At 32.4% G+C, this 20,084-nt stretch overlaps 1 protein-coding gene, 1 long non-coding RNA gene and 1 other non-coding gene across 4 annotated transcripts; 2 read left to right on the top strand and 1 right to left on the bottom strand.

Annotated features, from left to right (window-relative positions):
- Positions 1-7,605: 7,605 nt before the first annotated feature.
- LOC140059932 (betaine--homocysteine S-methyltransferase 1-like) lies at positions 7,606-15,694 on the top strand. 2 transcript variants are annotated; one of them, XM_072105929.1, is made up of 9 exons: positions 7,606-7,686; positions 8,764-8,902; positions 9,236-9,357; positions 10,695-10,886; positions 12,085-12,232; positions 12,636-12,824; positions 13,889-14,019; positions 14,537-14,631; positions 15,203-15,694. In XM_072105929.1, exons 1-9 carry the CDS (start codon positions 7,678-7,680, stop codon positions 15,294-15,296), a joined length of 1,119 nt encoding a protein of 372 aa, XP_071962030.1. In that variant the 5' UTR covers positions 7,606-7,677; the 3' UTR covers positions 15,297-15,694. The 2 variants fall into 2 exon arrangements, with proteins under 2 accessions (XP_071962030.1, XP_071962029.1); XM_072105928.1 differs by lacking the exon at positions 7,606-7,686 and adding an exon at positions 8,366-8,521.
- Positions 15,695-16,072: 378 nt separating this feature from the next.
- Positions 16,073-16,154, bottom strand: Trnas-gcu (transfer RNA serine (anticodon GCU)). Its single transcript has one exon. It is a non-coding gene; the product is annotated as a tRNA-Ser (tRNA).
- Positions 16,155-16,407: 253 nt separating this feature from the next.
- On the top strand, positions 16,408-19,753 carry LOC140059971 (uncharacterized). The gene is made up of 3 exons (XR_011847265.1): positions 16,408-16,516; positions 17,202-17,546; positions 19,428-19,753. It is a non-coding gene; the product is annotated as an uncharacterized lncRNA (long non-coding RNA).
- The last annotated feature ends 331 nt before the right edge of the window (positions 19,754-20,084 follow it).

Here is a 20,084-nt window from a genome sequence, read left to right as displayed (position 1 = left end):
TTTGTCTCAATTTATCAAAGAAAAATGTTTAATATGGAATGTATTTATAAACATTCATTCCGTATTTTGATTTAGATGATTTGCGATTATCTGTTTTTATTTTTCTACTTGGTTTTTCAAATTACTGTAAAAATAGTTTACTTGCAAGCTCAGAAAACTATATTTTCTTTGAACTTCAACCTAAAAATATTTTGAAACACCCGCCCTTTCCTGTTCGTTGACGTTTAGACAATTTTCAGAAGAAACTCTACAATTGTTCCTGGGATAAAAGTTGTTTAATAATAAATTCCACACATGGCACAGAAATTACACTTACCAAATTTTCCAGAATAAAGCTCTGTCTACACTTTAAACTTTGTGACAAAAATGTGATGTGCTCATATATGGACATGATGATGTCATATCACTACCATGTTTGGCAAATCACCACCATATTTGGCCACATCAAACTTTTTTTGTCAAACTAGTTTGATAGTGTAGACAGAGCATAAGAAAGTTGGGTTATTCTGTATCCTATAGATAGAAAGTAAACATTAATATTAAATTGTTCTGTAAATATTGACCAGTACATTTTACTTTATTATTATTTATAACAATGAAAGTAATTTATAGTTAGCACTTTATATTCACATTTCAAAATTCTTTTTCGCGATCTCAAAACGATTGCATAACATTTGTAAGGAAAAGTGTCCGTTCTATGGTAAGGTATGCAGCCAGTATCTATTCATAGTCACCTTAGGCTATGATATTACAATCACTGCCATATTTTTTACTTTAAGACGATACTAATGTAGCTACACTATCATATGGACACAAACAAGAATTCGATTTTAAAATTGATATTGAATACAAAAATAACGGTCTAATAATAATTAATTTAGATTTACTGAAAGTTACTGAAACTGCCTGTGAAAATTATCTGCTAACCCGTTTTGGTAGCGCATTAATAATCACCAAGTACTGTTTTGTATATAAAAACTTTAAAAAAAATTAATGTACATTATATTATTGTATACATAGTTATTTATCAAATATATATATAATATATATTTTTTATAATTTTATGTAAATTTTTCCCAAAAATTTTTTATGATTTGGAAAGTTTGGCATTATGGAAGCGTAGTATTTTCTTCACGGTGTGCTGAGTTACCTGTCACATAGTATTTTAATCGTCGCACAATACAGTATCGCCAAATTTTCATTACAAATTTAAAACAAGAAAATGAAGATTAAGATTCTATTGCTGCAATTTTATTTATAAACTATGAATTTTTGCCAAAAAAAAGTGTAAATATATTTTGTGTGTTTTAGTATAGTAGCACACTATTATACTAATTTGTATTTAATTGACGTAAAAGAAAAAAAATTAGAAATAAGTACCGCCGTATGTGTATAATACACCAATGGAGGTCTACAGTACTATCCATTGATTTAGAATGTACCTATCCAATGTATAGGTCCATTGATTAAGTATAAACCTTAAAGGTTTAACATTTTGATGTTACTTGCATCATACTGTAGTTGGGTTTCTTTTGTAAATATATATAAGAATAATATACGGCCATACTGCGTTGAAACACCGGTTCTCGTCAGATCACCGAAGTTAAGCAACGTTTAGCCTGGTTGCGTTCTTGATTAAAGCCCTTCTGAGAATCGTTGGGGGTGCTGTATATACCGGAGAGTGATGATGTAATGATAATATCGGACTATGTGATAGGCATGGTTCGAGCCTATCTGTACCATACTGATTGCATCCTTAGGCAAGATGCTTTACTCACATTGCCTCGTCCTTCGGATGGGATTTAAAGCCGTTGGTCCCGTGTACATATAGTGCACGTTAAAGAACTTGGTACATTATTCGAAAAGAGTAGGGGATCGTCTCCTTGTATGCTGATCGGGTGGGTGCTGCACTGCTGGCTGCCGTGGGTCTGTGAGGGACCTAAGCCAAATTTCTTCAGTTTCCTTGAGGATCAGAATAAAAACATTTTTAACATATTGACTAGAATACAGTAATTACAAAATGCTATGCACTTGTGTTTTATAACTAAAATAATTTAAATTTTTGAAGAGTGAAATGGAAAGAATTGTCAAGCTGTGGTTTGGTACATGTTTTCCAATGAATACAAAACATTCATGAACATAAAGCTCTGTCTTTAAAACTTTATTTTACAAAAAAAAATGTGATGTGCCCATATAATATGGACATATCACTACCATACAGTATTTGGGCACATATCACACTTGTTTTGTCAAAGTAGTTTGATAGTGTAGATTTGTATCCATTGTATCAGTTCGGTAAATGTAGGAATGAAACTGAAAATGCACATGTGTTGACATAATCATTAAACAACTTTACCCCAATGTGTTCTGTAGACAGTCAACCGTTTTTTTGTCAATCCATGGTTGGAAACACTTCAGTGACAAAACACTTAATTCTGAAAAAAGGGCACTTGGTTATGTAGTCTCATATTGTACTAAATGAAGTACTGATGTTAAGTTCAGACGTGGAAGAAATATATAAATTATATTTCCTTTACGGGTCAGATATCTTTCTTTCTGATTCCTTTACCATAATTGCTTTTCCTCTGTCTTTACATTTTACCACCAGTATGATATATATTGCACCATTGACTGAATATATTGTATTTTAAGATTATAAAATTGCAAATTTAATGTTTATTTTAATTTATGTGTAATTGAACTATTGTATAACTAATTCAGACTTTTATTACATTATGTTTCATTTTGCTCTATATTGGTAATTGTAATGGTGTAACAGGCTGATTCTTCCCTGCTCTTAAGGGTCTTTCACACCTGTTCGGCACGGTTCCGGTCCGGCGAATCGAACATTAATGTTTCGTTTTCACGCGGCTATGCGCCAATCGATATGTGCGCATCCGCGTGAAAACGAAACATTGGCGTTCGATTGGATTTTCCGGGGCCGGACCGGAACCGTGCCGGAACAGGTGTGAAAGACCCTTTAATGGGGGCGACAGCACCATTGTCGTGTATCCCAGACCTTGACTCAAAAGTCACATCAGGTTGGTATATTTATACTGTAGTGTATCACACTTTGGAGTAATCTTTTGGTCTTTTGGCTAAATCACCAGTTTGGTATTTAATAAAAGCTCTGGAGTGAATGTATTTTGGCTAAATCACCAGTTTGGTATGTAAGTAATAGCTCTAGAGTGAATGTCTTTTGGCTAAATCACCAGTTTGGTATGTAAGTAATAGCTCTAGAGTGAATGTCTTTTGGCTAAATCACCAGTTTGGTATTTAATAAAAGCTCTGGAGTGAATGTATTTTGGCTAAATCACCAGTTTGGTATGTAAGTAATAGCTCTAGAGTGAATGTCTTTTGGCTAAATCACCAGTTTGGTATTTAATAATAGCTCTGGAGTGAATGTCTTTTGGCTAAATCACCAGTTTGGTATGTAAGTAATAGCTCTAGAGTGAATGTCTTTTGGCTAAATCACCAGTTTGGTATGTAAGTAATAGCTCTAGAGTGAATGTCTTTTGGCTAAATCACCAGTTTGGTATGTAAGTAATAGCTCTAGAGTGAATGTCTTTTGGCTAAATCACCAGTTTGGTATGTAAGTAATAGCTCTAGAGTGAATGTATTTTGGCTAAATCACCAGTTTGGTATGTAAGTAATAGCTCTAGAGTGAATGTATTTTGGCTAAATCACCAGTTTGGTATGTAAGTAATAGCTCTAGAGTGAATGTATTTTGGCTAAATCACCAGTTTGGTATTAAGTAATAGCTCTAGAGTGAATGTATTTTGGCTAAATCACCAGTTTGGTATGTAAGTAATAGCTCTAGAGTGAATGTCTTTTGGCTAAATCACCAGTTTGGTATGTAAGTAATAGCTCTAGAGTGAATGTCTTTTGGCTAAATCACCAGTTTGGTATGTAAGTAATAGCTCTAGAGTGAATGTATTTTGGCTAAATCACCAGTTTGGTATGTAAGTAATAGCTCTAGAGTGAATGTATTTTGGCTAAATCACCAGTTTGGTATGTAAGTAATAGCTCTAGAGTGAATGTATTTTGGCTAAATCACCAGTTTGGTATGTAAGTAATAGCTCTAGAGTGAATGTATTTTGGCTAAATCACCAGTTTGGTATGTAAGTAATAGCTCTAGAGTGAATGTCTTTTTGTTCAATCACCAGTTTGGTATGTAAGAGCTCTAGAGTGAATGTCTTTTGGCTTTCATATCTCTAAAGTTGCATTAAGTTGGTATGAGTGATACTACAAGATTTAATGGTCTGTTTGCTGATCTCTCAAGTTGCACCAGGTTAAGTTTGTATGGGTGTAGTATATGGTGATATTACAAGATTGATGGTCTTTTTGCTGATCTCTCAAGTCACATCAGGTTAAGTTTGTATGGGTGTAGTATATGGTGATATTACAAGATTGATGGTCTTTTTGCTGATCTCTCAAGTCACATCAGGTTAAGTTTGTATGGGTGTAGTATATGGTGATATTACAAGATTTAATGGTCTTTTGCTGATCTCTCAAGTCGCATCAGGTTAAGTTGGTATAGGTGTAGTATATGGTGATATTACAAGATTTAATGGTCTTTTGCTGATCTCTCAAGTCGCATCAGGTTAAGTTGGTATAGGTGTAGTATATGGTGATACTACAAGATTTAATGGTCTTTTTGCTGATCTCTCAAGTTGCACCAGGTTAAGTTGGTATGGGTGTAGTATATGGTGATATTACAAGATTGATGGTCTTTTTGCTGATCTCTCAAGTCACATCAGGTTAAGTTGGTATGGGTGTAGTATATGGTGATATTACAAGATTTAATGGTCTTTTGCTGATCTCTCAAGTCGCATCAGGTTAAGTTGGTATAGGTGTAGTATATGGTGATACTACAAGATTTAATGGTCTTTTTGCTGATCTCTCAAGTTGCACCAGGTTAAGTTTGTATGGGTGTAGTATATGGTGATATTACAAGATTGATGGTCTTTTTGCTGATCTCTCAAGTTACATCGGGTTAAGTTGGGATGGGTGTAGTATATGGTGATATTACAAGATTTAATGGTCTTTTGCTGATCTCTCAAGTCGCATCAGGTTAAGTTTGTATGGATGTAGTATATAGTGATGCTACAAGATTTAATGGTCTTTTTCTGATAAGTCGCATCAGGTTAAGTTGGTATGGATGTAGTATATGGTGATACTACAAGATTTAATAGTCTTTTTGCTGATCTCTTAAGTCGCATCAGGTTAAGTTGGTATGGGTGTTACTAGTATATGGTGATACTACAGATTAATGGTCTTTTTGCTGATCTCTCAAGTCGCATCAGGTTAAGTTGGTATAGGTGTAGTATATGGTGATACCACAAGATTGATGGTCTTTTGGCTCCATATACATTTTCTGAAAGACTGCAATTATTTTATTTTTAATCATTTTAATCAAAAAATATTCATAATTATACAAGAATGTATCTTATATATGATTATAACATAATTCCCTATTATATTATAGTTAGATGTCTACTGTATTTGATTTATATTCTGGTTGAAAATAGTATACTGCTGTATAATACTAAGCAAATTACTAATAATAGTTATTCATGTGTTTTATGTGGTGTATACTCTGCTGTTACATAATATTTAATACATGACAATGGTGTTTCTTTAGTTTTGGTTGATGTAATTTAACAGCCGTATTTTGAAAAAAGAATAGCAAAAAAATGAAATATCACGAAATTTCTAACGTTTCTTTACTTGAGAAGAAGTATATAACATTTATATTAATTTGAAACAATGTCGTATTTTCCCAATCAAACTTAAATACCATATATAAGTAATAAAATATTGTGAATGAAGTACGTATATGTTAACCTTTGTAGACAAAAACAATATTGTTATTAGACTGTGCTGTGTGGTAATAATATATTATTACAAACTTTCCAAATATTCAAAATAACTTTTAATAGTTTGTTAATATAAGTTATTTTGGAAAGTTCATTGGAAGTTTAGATAATTAAAGATGTATTGTCCCCCTGAAAAATAATTTTTACATGTTTTGTTGTTGAATATGTAATTTTTTTTTTCACATTGAATAGTTATCCACTTTGACCAAAAATTAGATCAAAACAAAATTTATTTACCTGAAAAAACTAATTCAAAGCAAAAAATGGTGAAATTGGCTGCTGTTGAATTTAACCATTTATCATGTTATTTTATAAGTGATGAACAAATTTGTTTTCATCGTTTTTTTTTCTACAAAAGTGATTAACTTTATTAAAATTACAAAATAACCTATTGAAAGCCTGATTTAATTAATCTTTATTTTTCATGTTTTTAGGGGACAATACAAATTTGTAATGCTTTTAGAAAAATTAGAAATGTTCAAATGAATACACTATAGGCCTAGGCCTTATTTATTTATTTATTTATTTGAGTTGTTTACCATAAAGGTTTTGATAACATTTTATTTCAATTTATTCATTTTCGGATTGCTTAAGAAGAAAGCAAATATTGATTATGATTGGCTTATTTTACGTAAAAATATATGTTTATTTGACGTTTAATTTTTATAGTCGGTGAACAGCAGGTCAATATTGACAACAATTATTTACTTATAGGTCTATTAATTTGATTGCAACTACATTATTACATTTTTGTCCATGTTATTGTTACTTTTTCTTGAAACTGTTCTGCACGAAATAGATAAAATGTAGACTTAACTAATTGAATTAATTTCATGAAATGCAGAGTCATCATTTATTTGTTTTAAAAGAGAATACGTAAAATAACAACAACTCTAAACGTGATTGACAAAATATGGATACGAAAGTAACGTTATGACAACGACTTCAACGGTTAATGACAACGTTCCACGCATAATGATGACGATGTTAATAACGACAATGATAATGACGATATAATGATAATGAATGAAGTCTCGCAATTCTTATCTCTCAAGCATTCTCTAACGATTCTGTAATACGCGAAAAAAGAACGGGTATATACCTAGTATTGGCGCGGTTTTTTGTGTGATGGTTTTCCCCGTGATGGATAAAACGACGCCGGTGTGACGTACAAAGCCGAAATAGAATATATTTGCAGAAAAGATGAATGTACTGTAGTTAAAGTGGGCTAAAGAAACAACGGAATGAAAACCGCGGTGATTTATTTATTCATTTGATTTAACCTTATATATTTAATTATCGTATATACACGGATTATGAAATAATGTTTATTCCAAATATTATCCCTGTTTCTATGTATTTATATATTTAATTATTATGCAATTAGGCGTGCTTATTATGTCTAATTAAGTAGATTCTATTAGGCATCGACCTAATTAATTCCATTATAAAATGATTAACCCGTTTCAGATAAGTCCGACGGATAACAGTAGACTACAGTGCAGTTGTCGCGTATTTCGACACCAGTGTTCAGGAGGCATGGAGTAAAGAATTCTTTACTCTGCCCGTGGTTCAGGCAAATGAAAAAAAGTTATTTATTTACGAAGGACGTCATCACGAATCAAATATAACTGTTGATATGGATGATAAAAACCACTATTGCAACGTGTTGGTCGTCCAATGCCATCTATTGGTTGCTTTTAATTACATAGGCCATAGTATTGTACGTCTCCCAGTTCTAAAAGTCGCTACTGTAGTACTGTATAGTGTGTGAATGACCTGGTAGCTTCAACACAAGATGTCTCAGGTAAAACAATTTTTTTTTTTTTTTTTACCGTCTTTATATGCATGGTGATATTATATTGCCCAGTTTCAAACTTTGCATTAATATTTAGTCTCGATTACTACATTGTAGAACAGTAAGCTAGCTGTAGTGGGTTTTGGAAATTTAGGTCACATAACTTGGTCTTTCCTGATACCTACGGAATCACAGTAAAAGAAGCATTTGCAATCTAAAAGGGTGGTGTGCAAAAACACATTTATTACGTAACACTTTTCCATGAAGATACTGTATAACTTCATGAGGTGTATTTATAGCGTAATATTTTTTTTTTTTTTTAAATTAGAACAATCACCAGCAGATTAAACAGTCCGATCTGTACCGAATATGGAGTAAATTAATTAACTACTTACTAATTAGGATTTGATTGAGATTTTGCGTTTCAAATTTTCAAATTCAATTTCCATATTTCTTTGGAATATTTTGCGGAACTAATATTAAATTCAGTATTCAAATCAGTATTTCATTGTATTAAAGCAGATTTGCGTTTATTTTTATCACAATGATCAATATAATAATATGATAATACAGTAGGCCTATATAGTTCTAAAAAAACTAATCTTGATGGTACAGTACTCCAGGTCGCGAGCCTCAAGGTCAGTTCACTAAAGTTCATAGCAGGTGCTTATTTTACGCTTGACTGATTTCTATGTTGTACTGGTTATGATTTGAATTAATATAAGAGTAACACAAAATGAGGTATTTAGGACCTGTTTTCCGATCAACTTTGGCCCTTGCTAGGTCTAAAAATATTGCTCGATTTTCGATGTGCAGCTTTTCGACAAGTTCTCAGAGAGAAAAGGTATGCTTTATATTTGCAAAAACTAAAAACTCCACCAGCAACATCTATTTCTACAAAGTAGTGTGTAGTAGCCAAAAGCATAACATATCAATCTACTCTCCTACTCCTATTCCTAATAAATAGTGTGTCTGAGAGAGGAGTTTTTGGTTTTAAGCAAATTTGAATAATTCTATACTATGATTATTATTATTATTTATACAGCATTTTGATCTGTACAACTTTCTATTGTTTGTTTTTTTAAGCAAAAGAAAGGAATACTTGAGTTGTTGGCAGAGAAACCAGTGATAGGAGATGGTAGCTATGTTATCACGCTGGAAAAGAGGGGATATGTATTAGCTGGTACCTGGACCCCAGAGGCATCTGTTGTATATCCAGAAGCCGGTAACTCAGATTTTGTATCACTAATTAACTATTATTAGGGGGACTACTGTACTTAGCACCTAACCCACCCAATTTAAAACATTCACTAGCTGTGCTGCGGATGGCTCAGCATGAATGCTAGGTACAAAGTTACAGCACCACTATTAGTGGGAGGTGATGTGGTGCTGATGAACGTGAGAGGTAATTTATAAAGACTTTTGCAAGCCGGCCCGCCACCTCAAGTTGTGAAAAACACAATAAGCTAAGACGTACTGGTACTTTATGTTTAACCTCCCCCTGTATCATGTTTTTTATTACTAGAGCTACAGTAACTCTCTGTATTGTATATTTTAGTAAAACAACTGCATAAGGATTATATACGTGCTGGTTCAGATATCATACAAGCATTCTCATTTTATGGAACCGATGACAAACTATCTTTTACAACAGGAAAAGGCAAAAAAATCACTTACACAGTAGGTACACCTAATACATCATGTGCTGTTCAGTATTTGCTCTATTGCACTGTAAAATTTATATTTAATTATTCTATTACACAGTAGCTTTTTGTACAAAATGTTGACGCTGCTAACTGTTTAAAAACTGACCTGTAGTTCGTGTCGACTACAGGCTGCTGTTCTACTCTGTGACCAAAATCAAAATCCTGTCTTTATGAATGGCCTAGTCTCTCGTGTGAACTGCAACATTGATTATTGGAAGCAGCAGATTAATTTAATGATAGTTATAAAACAAATGAATGTTCTATATTCCTTGTTTTATATTCAACTCATCGATTATGCCTTATTGAATAGAACAGTCTCTTTAACTCATGGAAATATAAAGATTCAATTTCTTTTTTTCACAGAGGACAGCATTTTTTTCCTTACTAATTCAAATTGAAAGTATCAGTTCAAAAAGTAGAATAATAAGAAACAAAATCTATGATAAATTTTATTTAGTACTATATAGTTTAGTATAAAAAGGTGGTTGCTAATATTTGACTGAATGGCCATATAATTTGTTTTTATCTGTTTGTCGAGTTAAGTTTGTTTGAAAATTGCCTTTAGTCTTCTATTACCATTGAATCCAAACATAGAGCACCAATGCTAAATAAATTTAATATCGTTAATTGGTGAAAGGATGGGGCAAATATAAATTGAGAAAGAGTTTTCTAGTTCATTTCTGCTTAATATAAAAAGCTCTGCCCATTCATGCGTATTTGTCACCTTTCCCAGGGCCCCCCATTATGGAAGAGGTCAAAAGGGTTAACAGGAAATATTACCATTACAGGAACAAAGCAGTCAATGGCAATAAAAAGTTAGACAACGCAGATTCTTTAGGGTTTTGTCCTGCTCTGAAATAGTACGGGAACCAATTATTTATTTCAATAGATTAAATTAAAATTGGCATGGCATGGCATGGCAATACAAATTTTTAAATTTCAAAGTGCTTTGGAAATAAAAGTTTTTAAAATAGATTTTAATCCTCTGAAAGAAGGATAAGAATCCTGCACCCAAGTTTTATTGATATTATCTGTAGGCATTGAAACATACTGGATAAAACTTTGATTTAAAAGTTCAATACATTTTTACAGTGACAGTGAAATAAATCAAGTGGTGCGGTTTTTGCAAGAAAGGGAACAATCTCTGTTTAAGCCACTAAGTTGTCAACGGCTTCTGCAAAAACAAACTGTACTGGTGGCTACAGCCCTGTTTTAAAAAGCAATTTATTTTAATTATTTTAGAAAAAGTAATTCAATTCTGTGAATTACAAACTGTGTTTGTAAAAATGTGAATTTATATTGTATTTTTAGAGTGAAGAGGTGAATGAATCGGCCTGTAATATAGCATTTGAGGTAGCTGGTGACAGCGGTATCTTAGTATGCGGAGGTCTTTCACCAACACCGGCTTACACTGAAGGCAAGGGCAAAGAGTTTGTGCAAGGAGAGTTCCGCAAACAAATAGAGGTTTACAAGAAGAAAAAAGTTGATTTTTTGCTAGCAGAAGTGAGTTTTAAAAATGAGGAAAAAAACCACAGAAAAATAATCTGAATTGTATGTTTTATCTGAAACATTAAAATACACAATTGTACGTAATTGTATCCTCTCTTAAGAGAGAGAGAGTGCTATATTGTTGGTTTATCCAGGTAAGCAGCGGCACAAAATAGACTCCTGTCCATTAGTAATATTCTTGGTTTCAGTATAAATTTTTCATAGATTTTAGTTTTAAATTGAAAAAATTTTAAAGTTATGAAATTAATAATCACTCACATATAATGTCCTTGTCATTGTGCATATTTGAACACATTTAATTGTTGATATATCTTGTCAAGATCATGCTTATTAGAATTGCAAAGTCATTATGACTAGCCATATGTTCAAGCATTCATTGAACATAGTTAATATTTTTAACTTGTTTAAAACACTCCAGTGCCTTCTGTCCATGTTTATTTAAAATAACCTTTGTTTGCTCAATGTTAACACTACATTTTGATAGAGACCTTCGCTATTAGCCTTTGTATAGGAAGATACTGAAACCTGTTTATACAGCATAATAATGGTGAAAAACCTACATATGCCATACAAAATGTTGTCTTACAGATCCTAAGGGATCATGTCAAAATGATTCTACTACAGTTATTCATGCAGTAACTACAATTTTTCCACTGTGATAATGTATGATTTCGTTCGTTTCAATGTAGCAGTTTAAAATGAGATAGTTACTGCTGTAATAAACAATGTGTTTACCCCAAACAAAATTGCTAAATGATTACATAAACAGGTTAAAGAGTAAACAAAATGTAGTTACTGCAGTAACTGCAGTTGTATGATTTTGACATATGTTCCCTAAAAGAATTTATTTTACCATATTTAATGAGCGTGATCCATCCAGCATTTGCTGATCATTAGGGGGACCCTCAGAGGTTCACAAGACAAACATATACACAAGATGCGCTACATAAACAAAGTCTTATTACAAGTCTTTGGGAGGGGAGTTGTAGTTTAGAAAAAATCTGATGTGACAGGGCTTGAACCCAGGACCATTGAAGTGGTAGCCAAACATCATAACCACCAAGCTACAACTCCTGCACTTTCATATCAGATTTTTAGTATACGAACAACCATTTAAGATTTAATAATTAATTTAATCTTTTTCAATAAAATCAAATAATAAATCATTTGGAAATCGTTTTTTTGTTTATAGTTCTTTGGCCACATTGTAGAAATGGAATGGGCTATAGAAGTAATGAAAGGTGCTGGTATGCCTATTGCTACTACAATGCGAATTGGTATATGTGGCGATCTTGATGGAGTATCTGTTGAAGAGTGTACTTTGAGGATGGCTAAAGCAGGTATTTTACTTACAGTATTTTCAGTCCAAGATATTTTTAAAATAAATATAAAAAACATTCTAAATTCCCTTTACTCTCATCATTTTTTTTACGTGCCTTGAGTGCTCTTGAATGGTATGTGTTCCATTTAAATCCATATTATTAATAAGACATCACAACAAATTAACATAACATTGTTTTAATGCTTGGTTCCCAATAGGGACGCAACATAAAGACGTAAGTGCAACACAAGTAATTTGACCAATCACAAGTGATGGATTATTCAAACTGTAGCTTCTCAACGTTCTTGTGCCGATGTGTTGCATCTCTAGTGGGAATCAAGCTTAACAGATACCCTACTATTTTTTTTATACGTTAAGGGGTTTCATTGTATTTTATGCAATTTTATTTTGTATGTAATCAGGTGCTGACATTATAGGAACTAACTGTATGTATGATCCAGCTATCGCATTGAAAACTCTTAAGATGATGAAGGATACTTTGGATAAAAATGACCTCAAGGTGTTTCTAATGACACAGCCCGTAGGCTACCATACGCAAGAAATTGAAAAAGATACTAGAGGCTATTTTGCATTGCCTGAATTTCCCTTTGGTAAGTAAAGATGACAGATTGATTTATTAATTTACTTTATTAAAGATGTATTTTCCCCCTAAAATGCACGTTTATATTTTCATTAATTTTTTTTATGCTAAAATTGCACAACCAATTCACATGAATGTGAAAAACAGCCTTTCATATTAGGGTTATCTCACCGAATTTCAGTACATATTATTATACCACAAAACACTAATTTTTTTTATTTTCAATTTTGGTCATAATTTCTGCTGAATAGTTTAAAAATAAGTTTTATTTTAACAATTTAAATTTTATATAAACAACAACCAGTTCACATTTCAATGTGTGTTCCATTTTGTTAAAAATATGTTTATACTTAGGCTCAGTCAGATTTATCAACCATTATTTTGCAAAGCTGAAACTTAAAATTGCACAATAAATGTGTTAACGATTATTTCCTCAAAAACTTTTACTGCTGCCAAAGTTTAGGTAATTAATTCACACAGTACTGAACCAGTTCCTCAACAACAGAAATAGGTCCATAGTGGTTAGGGTGAAAAGTTTATCTATAATTTAGAGGGTATCTACAACCTCCTTACAAACCACGTGTGTTCATGTTGATAATTGATAAACTTATCAATAGAATGTAGACTTAGATTATCAATTGGTTTGAATTTCATTGATATTGTTATACGTAATAGGTACTTGAATATGGGTGGGGAACTTAAATATTAAGTATTTCACTTAACTCAATAAATATTTCCCTTAAATTGTATTCACTTAGATAGGAGATTTTTTTTTAAGGTTAAGTGTTTCCCTTTGTCTAAGTGTGAATGGTGAATATGGCTGTAGAAGATCCATTCAAATAGTGAAGCCCTTAAATTTGTAAAAATGCTGAATTAACCCAATGTCCTATCTTTTGCATTGGTGGGAATGTTCCTGTATGTGTGCCATTTATATATTTTACCTTTTCATTGGATGGTATGAAATCCAAACAAAACCACATCTAAATGAATTGAATAGTACAGGAAAAAATATAGGTAAAAATAATTTTTCGGCAATAAATAAAAAATATTAATATTCCTATTTTATTTTTTCAGCAATGGAAACACGTTTGTTAAATCGTATGGATGTTCACAAGTTTGCACGTGATGCTTATAATCTTGGCGTAAATTACATCGGTGGTTGCTGTGGATTTGAACCATATCATATTAGAGCTCTGGCAGAAGAAGTAAGTATAATAATAATATAATACGGTAATATTGTTTAAAGGTTTGCATGCTGAAGAAACACTACAGTATAGTAAGGTTTAATGTACTGTATTGATGTTTCGGTTGCAAAGCCCTGTCTACATTATCAAACTTTATGTGACAAAAAAGTATGATGGCCAAAATATGGTAGTGATATGCCCAAATATAGTAGTGATATGACATCATCATGTCCATATATGGGCACATCACATTTTTATGTTGCATAAAGTTTGATAGTGTAGACAGAGCTTTATACAACAACCGTCTTCTGGGGAATAGTTGTAGCACAATATCCACGGAACGTTGAAACATTCACAGCCATATCATGAATAATACCACCAAACTTGCGAGTTAGGATGACTATAACGAGGCATTTAATAAAAAGGCAAATTGCCTTAAAATGTAAATGTGACATGTTTCGAGAAACTATTCTATTGAATAAGTGTTCTACTGTGTAGAAATCTTGAATTAATTTTTGTTTTTTAAATTAATTTTCAGCTAGCGGCAGAAAGAGGATGCCGTCCTCCTGGTCAAGACATGTCTTCAGGCTTTAAAGGACTTAAGGATAGTATGTTTGAAGAACAACGAGCAAGGTACGGAATTGCTTGATACTTCAGGCCTGTTTGCTGGCTTTTGTAGCTTGTTTCAGGACACCCACATCCTCTGTATTTTTATGGGTTGAAAGACTCATCTATATAATAACTATATCCTGGAAATAATAAAACTGTTCTTGTATCAGATATATTTCACAAGAGATAAAAAATAATCAGCATTGATTAATTTTAACCATCAACATAGAACCAATCAACCAATTAGGCTTACCTTGGTTTGATCTGATTTAACTTGTTTAGTATTATCTATATCTTACTCTTGTTATATAGCCTGTACACTGAGCTTCTGTAGCTTGTTCCGAGACACCCCCTTCCACCTCCCATCCACTGTATTTGATGACTACAGTACTGTATATCTTGTAAATAATAATATAAATGTTCTTGTATATATTTTACAAGAGCTAGATTTCAATTTGTATATTGAATTTTCTTACATTTTATTTATATATTGTTAGGCTTATATGCTATTATGTAGTAATGTGGTTTAAGACAAAGAATTATTTAATTTTTATATATGATAACAATTAATTATGTTATTTTTATTTATTTGCAGAGGAAATAGAAAGTATTGGTCTGATATGAAACCAGGAACTGGTAGAAATGAGAGTGTACTGCTATCTACAATCGACCCGGTTCCTAAAAAATGAGGATTTTAATAACCAAATTTGATTTGTAAAATTACCAAACATCATGCAAATGTCACATGTCAAAATGTTATTTTTAGCTTTGTCCAATTTTCGAAACCCTCCCTCACCCTCTTTATTTTTTAAAATGACCTGTAACTTCACAGTTGATTAATTACATTTTAATTAATCATATTTTTATTGAATGATTATATTTTCTATTTATTCCACGAAAATATGTAAAACAAAATGTTGTATACTCCACTTTTAATAAGTACAATACAGGTATGTGTACACTACTTGCAAGTCTTTGACCATCCTGAGAAATAAAACTTAAATTTATAACAAATAGTTTTAAAGAAACTGAACTTTATTTAACAATAAAATGTAATTTGATCAATTTAAATATATATATATACTAATTTTTACTGTATAATTACAAATCCATTTTTGAATCAAATTGAAGAATAAATAAAATTTATGAAATGAATTATTGAGGTTGTTCTTTTTTTCTTTTAAAATACTGTATATTAGTATTTTGTATTATTTTAGTCACAAAATGCAGCTGAAAATTGTAATCTCACAACAACATAAAAAGAAACACCAAAGTTTACTTTTCTGAAATAATTTTGAAATCTATTTATTATTATTGGTGTTATTGGTGGATTTCCTGCTGTTGAATTTGACTAAAAATAGAAAATCGAGTGGAAATAATGAACAGTGATAACACAAAGCAAAACAATATTGTTAATATACTTTATATAAAAAATCAAAGCGATAAAAAAACATTTAAAAAATGGCGACGAGGATGGGATTCGAACCCACGCGTGCAGAGCACAATGGATTAGCAGTCCATCGCCTTAACCACTCGGCCACCTCGTCTTGTTGCGTATAAGCTCACAAAGATAAGATACAATTATTTTAGTTTTTAAAAGTACAATAAAATTAATTCTGTAGTATTTAGGCACTTATATAATATTTATTTATATATTTTAATCATTAACCTATATAAAATGAGAAATATGACTGTGTTTAGGACGTTAAAATCTTCATTTTTGTAATGCTAGAGGGCGCTCTATTTCACGATAGTTAAAAAACGTAAACAAACAAACGCACATGTGACAACACGAAGCAGACGATCGACGCGACTAGCCTAGCCTAGGCCATAGCTTGCATAGAATAATTTTATACATTTAAATTATGTTATGTAAAAACTGCGCCCTAGCCTACACTATATACAAATAGTAAATGCATAAATCTCATAATTATTACGGAGGCTGGAATCCGGACAGTACTACTAGGCCTAGCCTATATTATAGTATTCCTCCTTCTTAGCTACCTAGCTACTACTAGCCTAGGCCTAGGCCTACTAGGGTAGGCCCCTTCCTGGCCTTGGTTGGTACTAATAATACTATAGTACTACTACTACTACTACTACTAGCCTAGGCCTAGTTAAGTAGTATCTAGCCTCCTACACCCTACAGTAACTAACTACTGCCATACTGGTGGTAGGCCTACTACTACTAGACTAGCTAGCTAGAGAGGCCTAGGCTTAATAGAATTTGAAGTAAAATAAAATTGTAACATTACTAACAATAACATAACCAAAGCACACCACTGACTGTGTGTGTATTACTATTTGAAAGACTAGAAGAGAGGCCTACTCTGTCTCTGGGACTAAAAAAGGTCTATGACTATGTACTCTTTATTTACAATACAAATGTTAATTTACGATATTACTTGCTTTGTTCCATTTTTATTTTAAGTTGCATTCATACCTAATTCATTTAATGGGGCTCTTTCAATTATTTGTAAAGATAGTGCTGTCTTCCGTTCTCTGGAATTGAAGCTAGGTGTGAATCTACCTTTTTAAAAGTCTAGGCTAGTATAGTAGGTATCTCTAATTGTATTTTTTTATTTATCTTTCAGTTTATTTATTTATGCTCAACAAAACCTTAGAAGAAAATGAAATCTACCAAAACACCACAAGTAATGGAATCTGCCACCATCATTTCAACCAGTGATGTCGATAGAATCTGGCATTGTCATCATCTACATCACCAGAGATGGAATTTGCCACTACTGTATCATCTATACAACTAGTGATGTCGATGGAGAGAGTCCTAGTCAATGGAATCTGGCATTAATATCGTCTACATGGAATCTGATAATATCATCAACACACCCAGTGACACAGAGATGGAATGGGAACCATTTCCTCTGGATCGTGGGTTTGCTCCAGAAAAAAAATCACATTACTGATGTCAGTCACTGGTTAGTATTAGTAGGAGATTGTTTTCTTGAAACTGCATTTATTTTATCTGTATTTTACAGACGTTCCAACCTTTTTGACACATTTTAACAAATTTGACACATTTTTAAACTTATAAAAATATACTCTGCATGAAGATGTTTATCAGAGATGCAGTCAAGCATTCTAGCAACTAATAAATCGGATGTACTGTAATTACTGTATATGGAATTAACCTTCTAAAAAACCGAATTCAGACTTTAAATGTGGGTTTGAAATTGTTTTTAACCTAACACTAAAATTTCAGGAGATTTAATTAATATTCGGGAGATTGTGAGATTCGATGAAAATTCAGGAGGCTCTCAGAAAAATTGGAACGCCTCATTTCAACTTGAACAAACTCATCATTCTGTTCTAACACTCTTTAGTCACTCCAAACAATTATTAACAATCCATAAGGTATACTGTATTAAAATTACACATTCATATAACTTCAACACTGCCCTCTAGCACAAGATTCTACAAACTTTGCATAAACAGCACCCTCAACCATTGTAAGTAAATGACAATCTAGTCTCATAATTTTTTGGGTTTTGTTTATTACATTTGAATTAACCAATCAGATACATTCATTGATTTTTACTAATGAAACCTAATACTGTTGAAATAATTACTTTGTTCAGTCTGAATCGAGTCAATAAGTTACAAATAGGCTGCTGTTATCATTTCGTATAATATTTAATTTCTATCTTAAATTACAATTTCAACAAAACATGACAAATAAATTCACACTCATTATGTGAAACTCATAACATAGAATGGCCTGAGAATATACATGAAAGACACAGATGTTTTATTAGTTAAAACTATCCACTTTTCAAATGAGCCTGTCTATACACTATCAAACTAGTGTGATGTGCCCAAATATGGTATTGATGTACTCAAATAAGGGCATAATATCATGTCCATATATGGGCACATCACATTTTTTTGTCACAAAGTTTGATAGTGTAGCCAGAACTTAAATAACCTAGAATTAATGCCAAAATTAGAAATATATAGATAATCAACTTGACAGAGATCAGCCTGGCATCAAATTAGGGTGCAGTGTTTAAATGCCATTTAAAACTTTCTACAGTAAATCTTCAAGCGTCATGTTATAATGCTAATAGGCCTGGTAAAAATCACTGAAAGCTTTCCACAGGACCCTTCCTTTGGGACACCCCTAAAGTGGATATTTGAACAGAATGAGGAGGAGTAATATATGTTTTAACATTGCAGCCAAATTGATTGATTGATTGATTGAAATTTATATTCATACTGGGTAACCTCTTCAGTCAACGACTGGTCTCCCAGAGGGCCCAGTTGGTGATCAGTGGCTGTGATGTACTAATACACCGGGGTAACCCCCTACTCGTCTCGAAAGATGTACTAGGTTCTTTAAAGTGCACACGAGCTAGATGTGTACACTGGATCTACAGCTTATAGTCCTTATCCGAGAAGACTCGTTCTACCACCAGAACCATGGAGTGAGTGAGCCTCGAACCCCTGCCGATGTTATGGCTACGTAATTATGGTTCCACTGTCTTAACCGCTCGGCCACCCCTATTCATGGAACACTCCTATCCATGGAACAACATTCCAATTCAGGGCACACTCTTATTAAGAGAACACTTTGTTGGCTCCTGAGTGTGTCTTCTTTGTATCTACGGTTCTACTGTAGTTTCTATATAGTACGGCATGAAGGTATGTACCTCCATATTGGTAGTTATCCTGTTACATAATTGTTGTGTACACCTCTCTTTTCCAATGAGTTCAACAAAAACAGGTTTACTTTCTGATTAATCTTTATCTTGTACACTAATTGGCATTTATAAAACACATTCGATGAATTGGTTTTCCAGATCCAGTCAGATATATACAACATCCGTATGAAATACCACCAGACAAATGGGGGAGGTGACTTTTATGAAAGAGAGGTTTATACCAGACTGTGCCTTGTACATAATTCAAATAGCATTCAAGGCATACAGGTAAGGTTGATTGATTGTTTATTCTTGACAGACATTTGTATGTCATTTAACCTTTTCAAACTGTATCCTCATCTACCTCAATCACATATCCTTTGGGGATGAAGAACTATTAAATTTGGGCTACAGTAAATAGCTGGGGGCCCTGAATAGGTTAAAATAATACCATAAAAGAAATGAGAGAATAAACACCTCAGTCAAAGAGATTAAGATCAAAAATAGACTAAGCTAATTATTTACAAAACGAAAACACGTATGTTATTGATTTAGCTTTTTCCTTTTTTTTTTGTATCTCCATTAAAATCCAGCCACTGATACCCACAGCATTGTCATTTTTTTCAGTATTTTGCCTTTGAATATATATTAGAGTAAATGTACAGTGTAGTTTTTAAACAGAGAACATACTGTACCTAGTTGAAATTTTCAAGTAGCAATATGAAAAATCTACTAGGATAGGATGAATTTTAAGCGCTGTACAAATAAAATTAAAGTTCTATATTTATTTAAGCATTCAATTTCATATACATTATG

This window comes from Antedon mediterranea, chromosome 10, assembly GCF_964355755.1.
Source record: "Antedon mediterranea chromosome 10, ecAntMedi1.1, whole genome shotgun sequence".
NCBI classification, from domain to species: domain Eukaryota; kingdom Metazoa; phylum Echinodermata; class Crinoidea; order Comatulida; family Antedonidae; genus Antedon; species Antedon mediterranea.
This window is presented reverse-complemented; position numbering and strand designations above follow the sequence as displayed.

What these genes read in the sequence shown, in the direction of transcription:
- LOC140059932 (XM_072105928.1), top strand. Translation starts at nt 8,414, where the DNA reads ATGAGGTATTTAGGACCTGTTTTCCGATCAACTTTGGCCCTTGCTAGG. An exon ending in TTGATTTTTTGCTAGCAGAA is followed by an intron (nt 10,887 to 12,084) that starts GTGAGTTTTAAA and finishes TTTTGTTTATAG; the next exon opens with TTCTTTGGCCACATTGTAGA. An exon ending in ATTGCCTGAATTTCCCTTTG is followed by an intron (nt 12,825 to 13,888) that starts GTAAGTAAAGAT and finishes TTATTTTTTCAG; the next exon opens with CAATGGAAACACGTTTGTTA.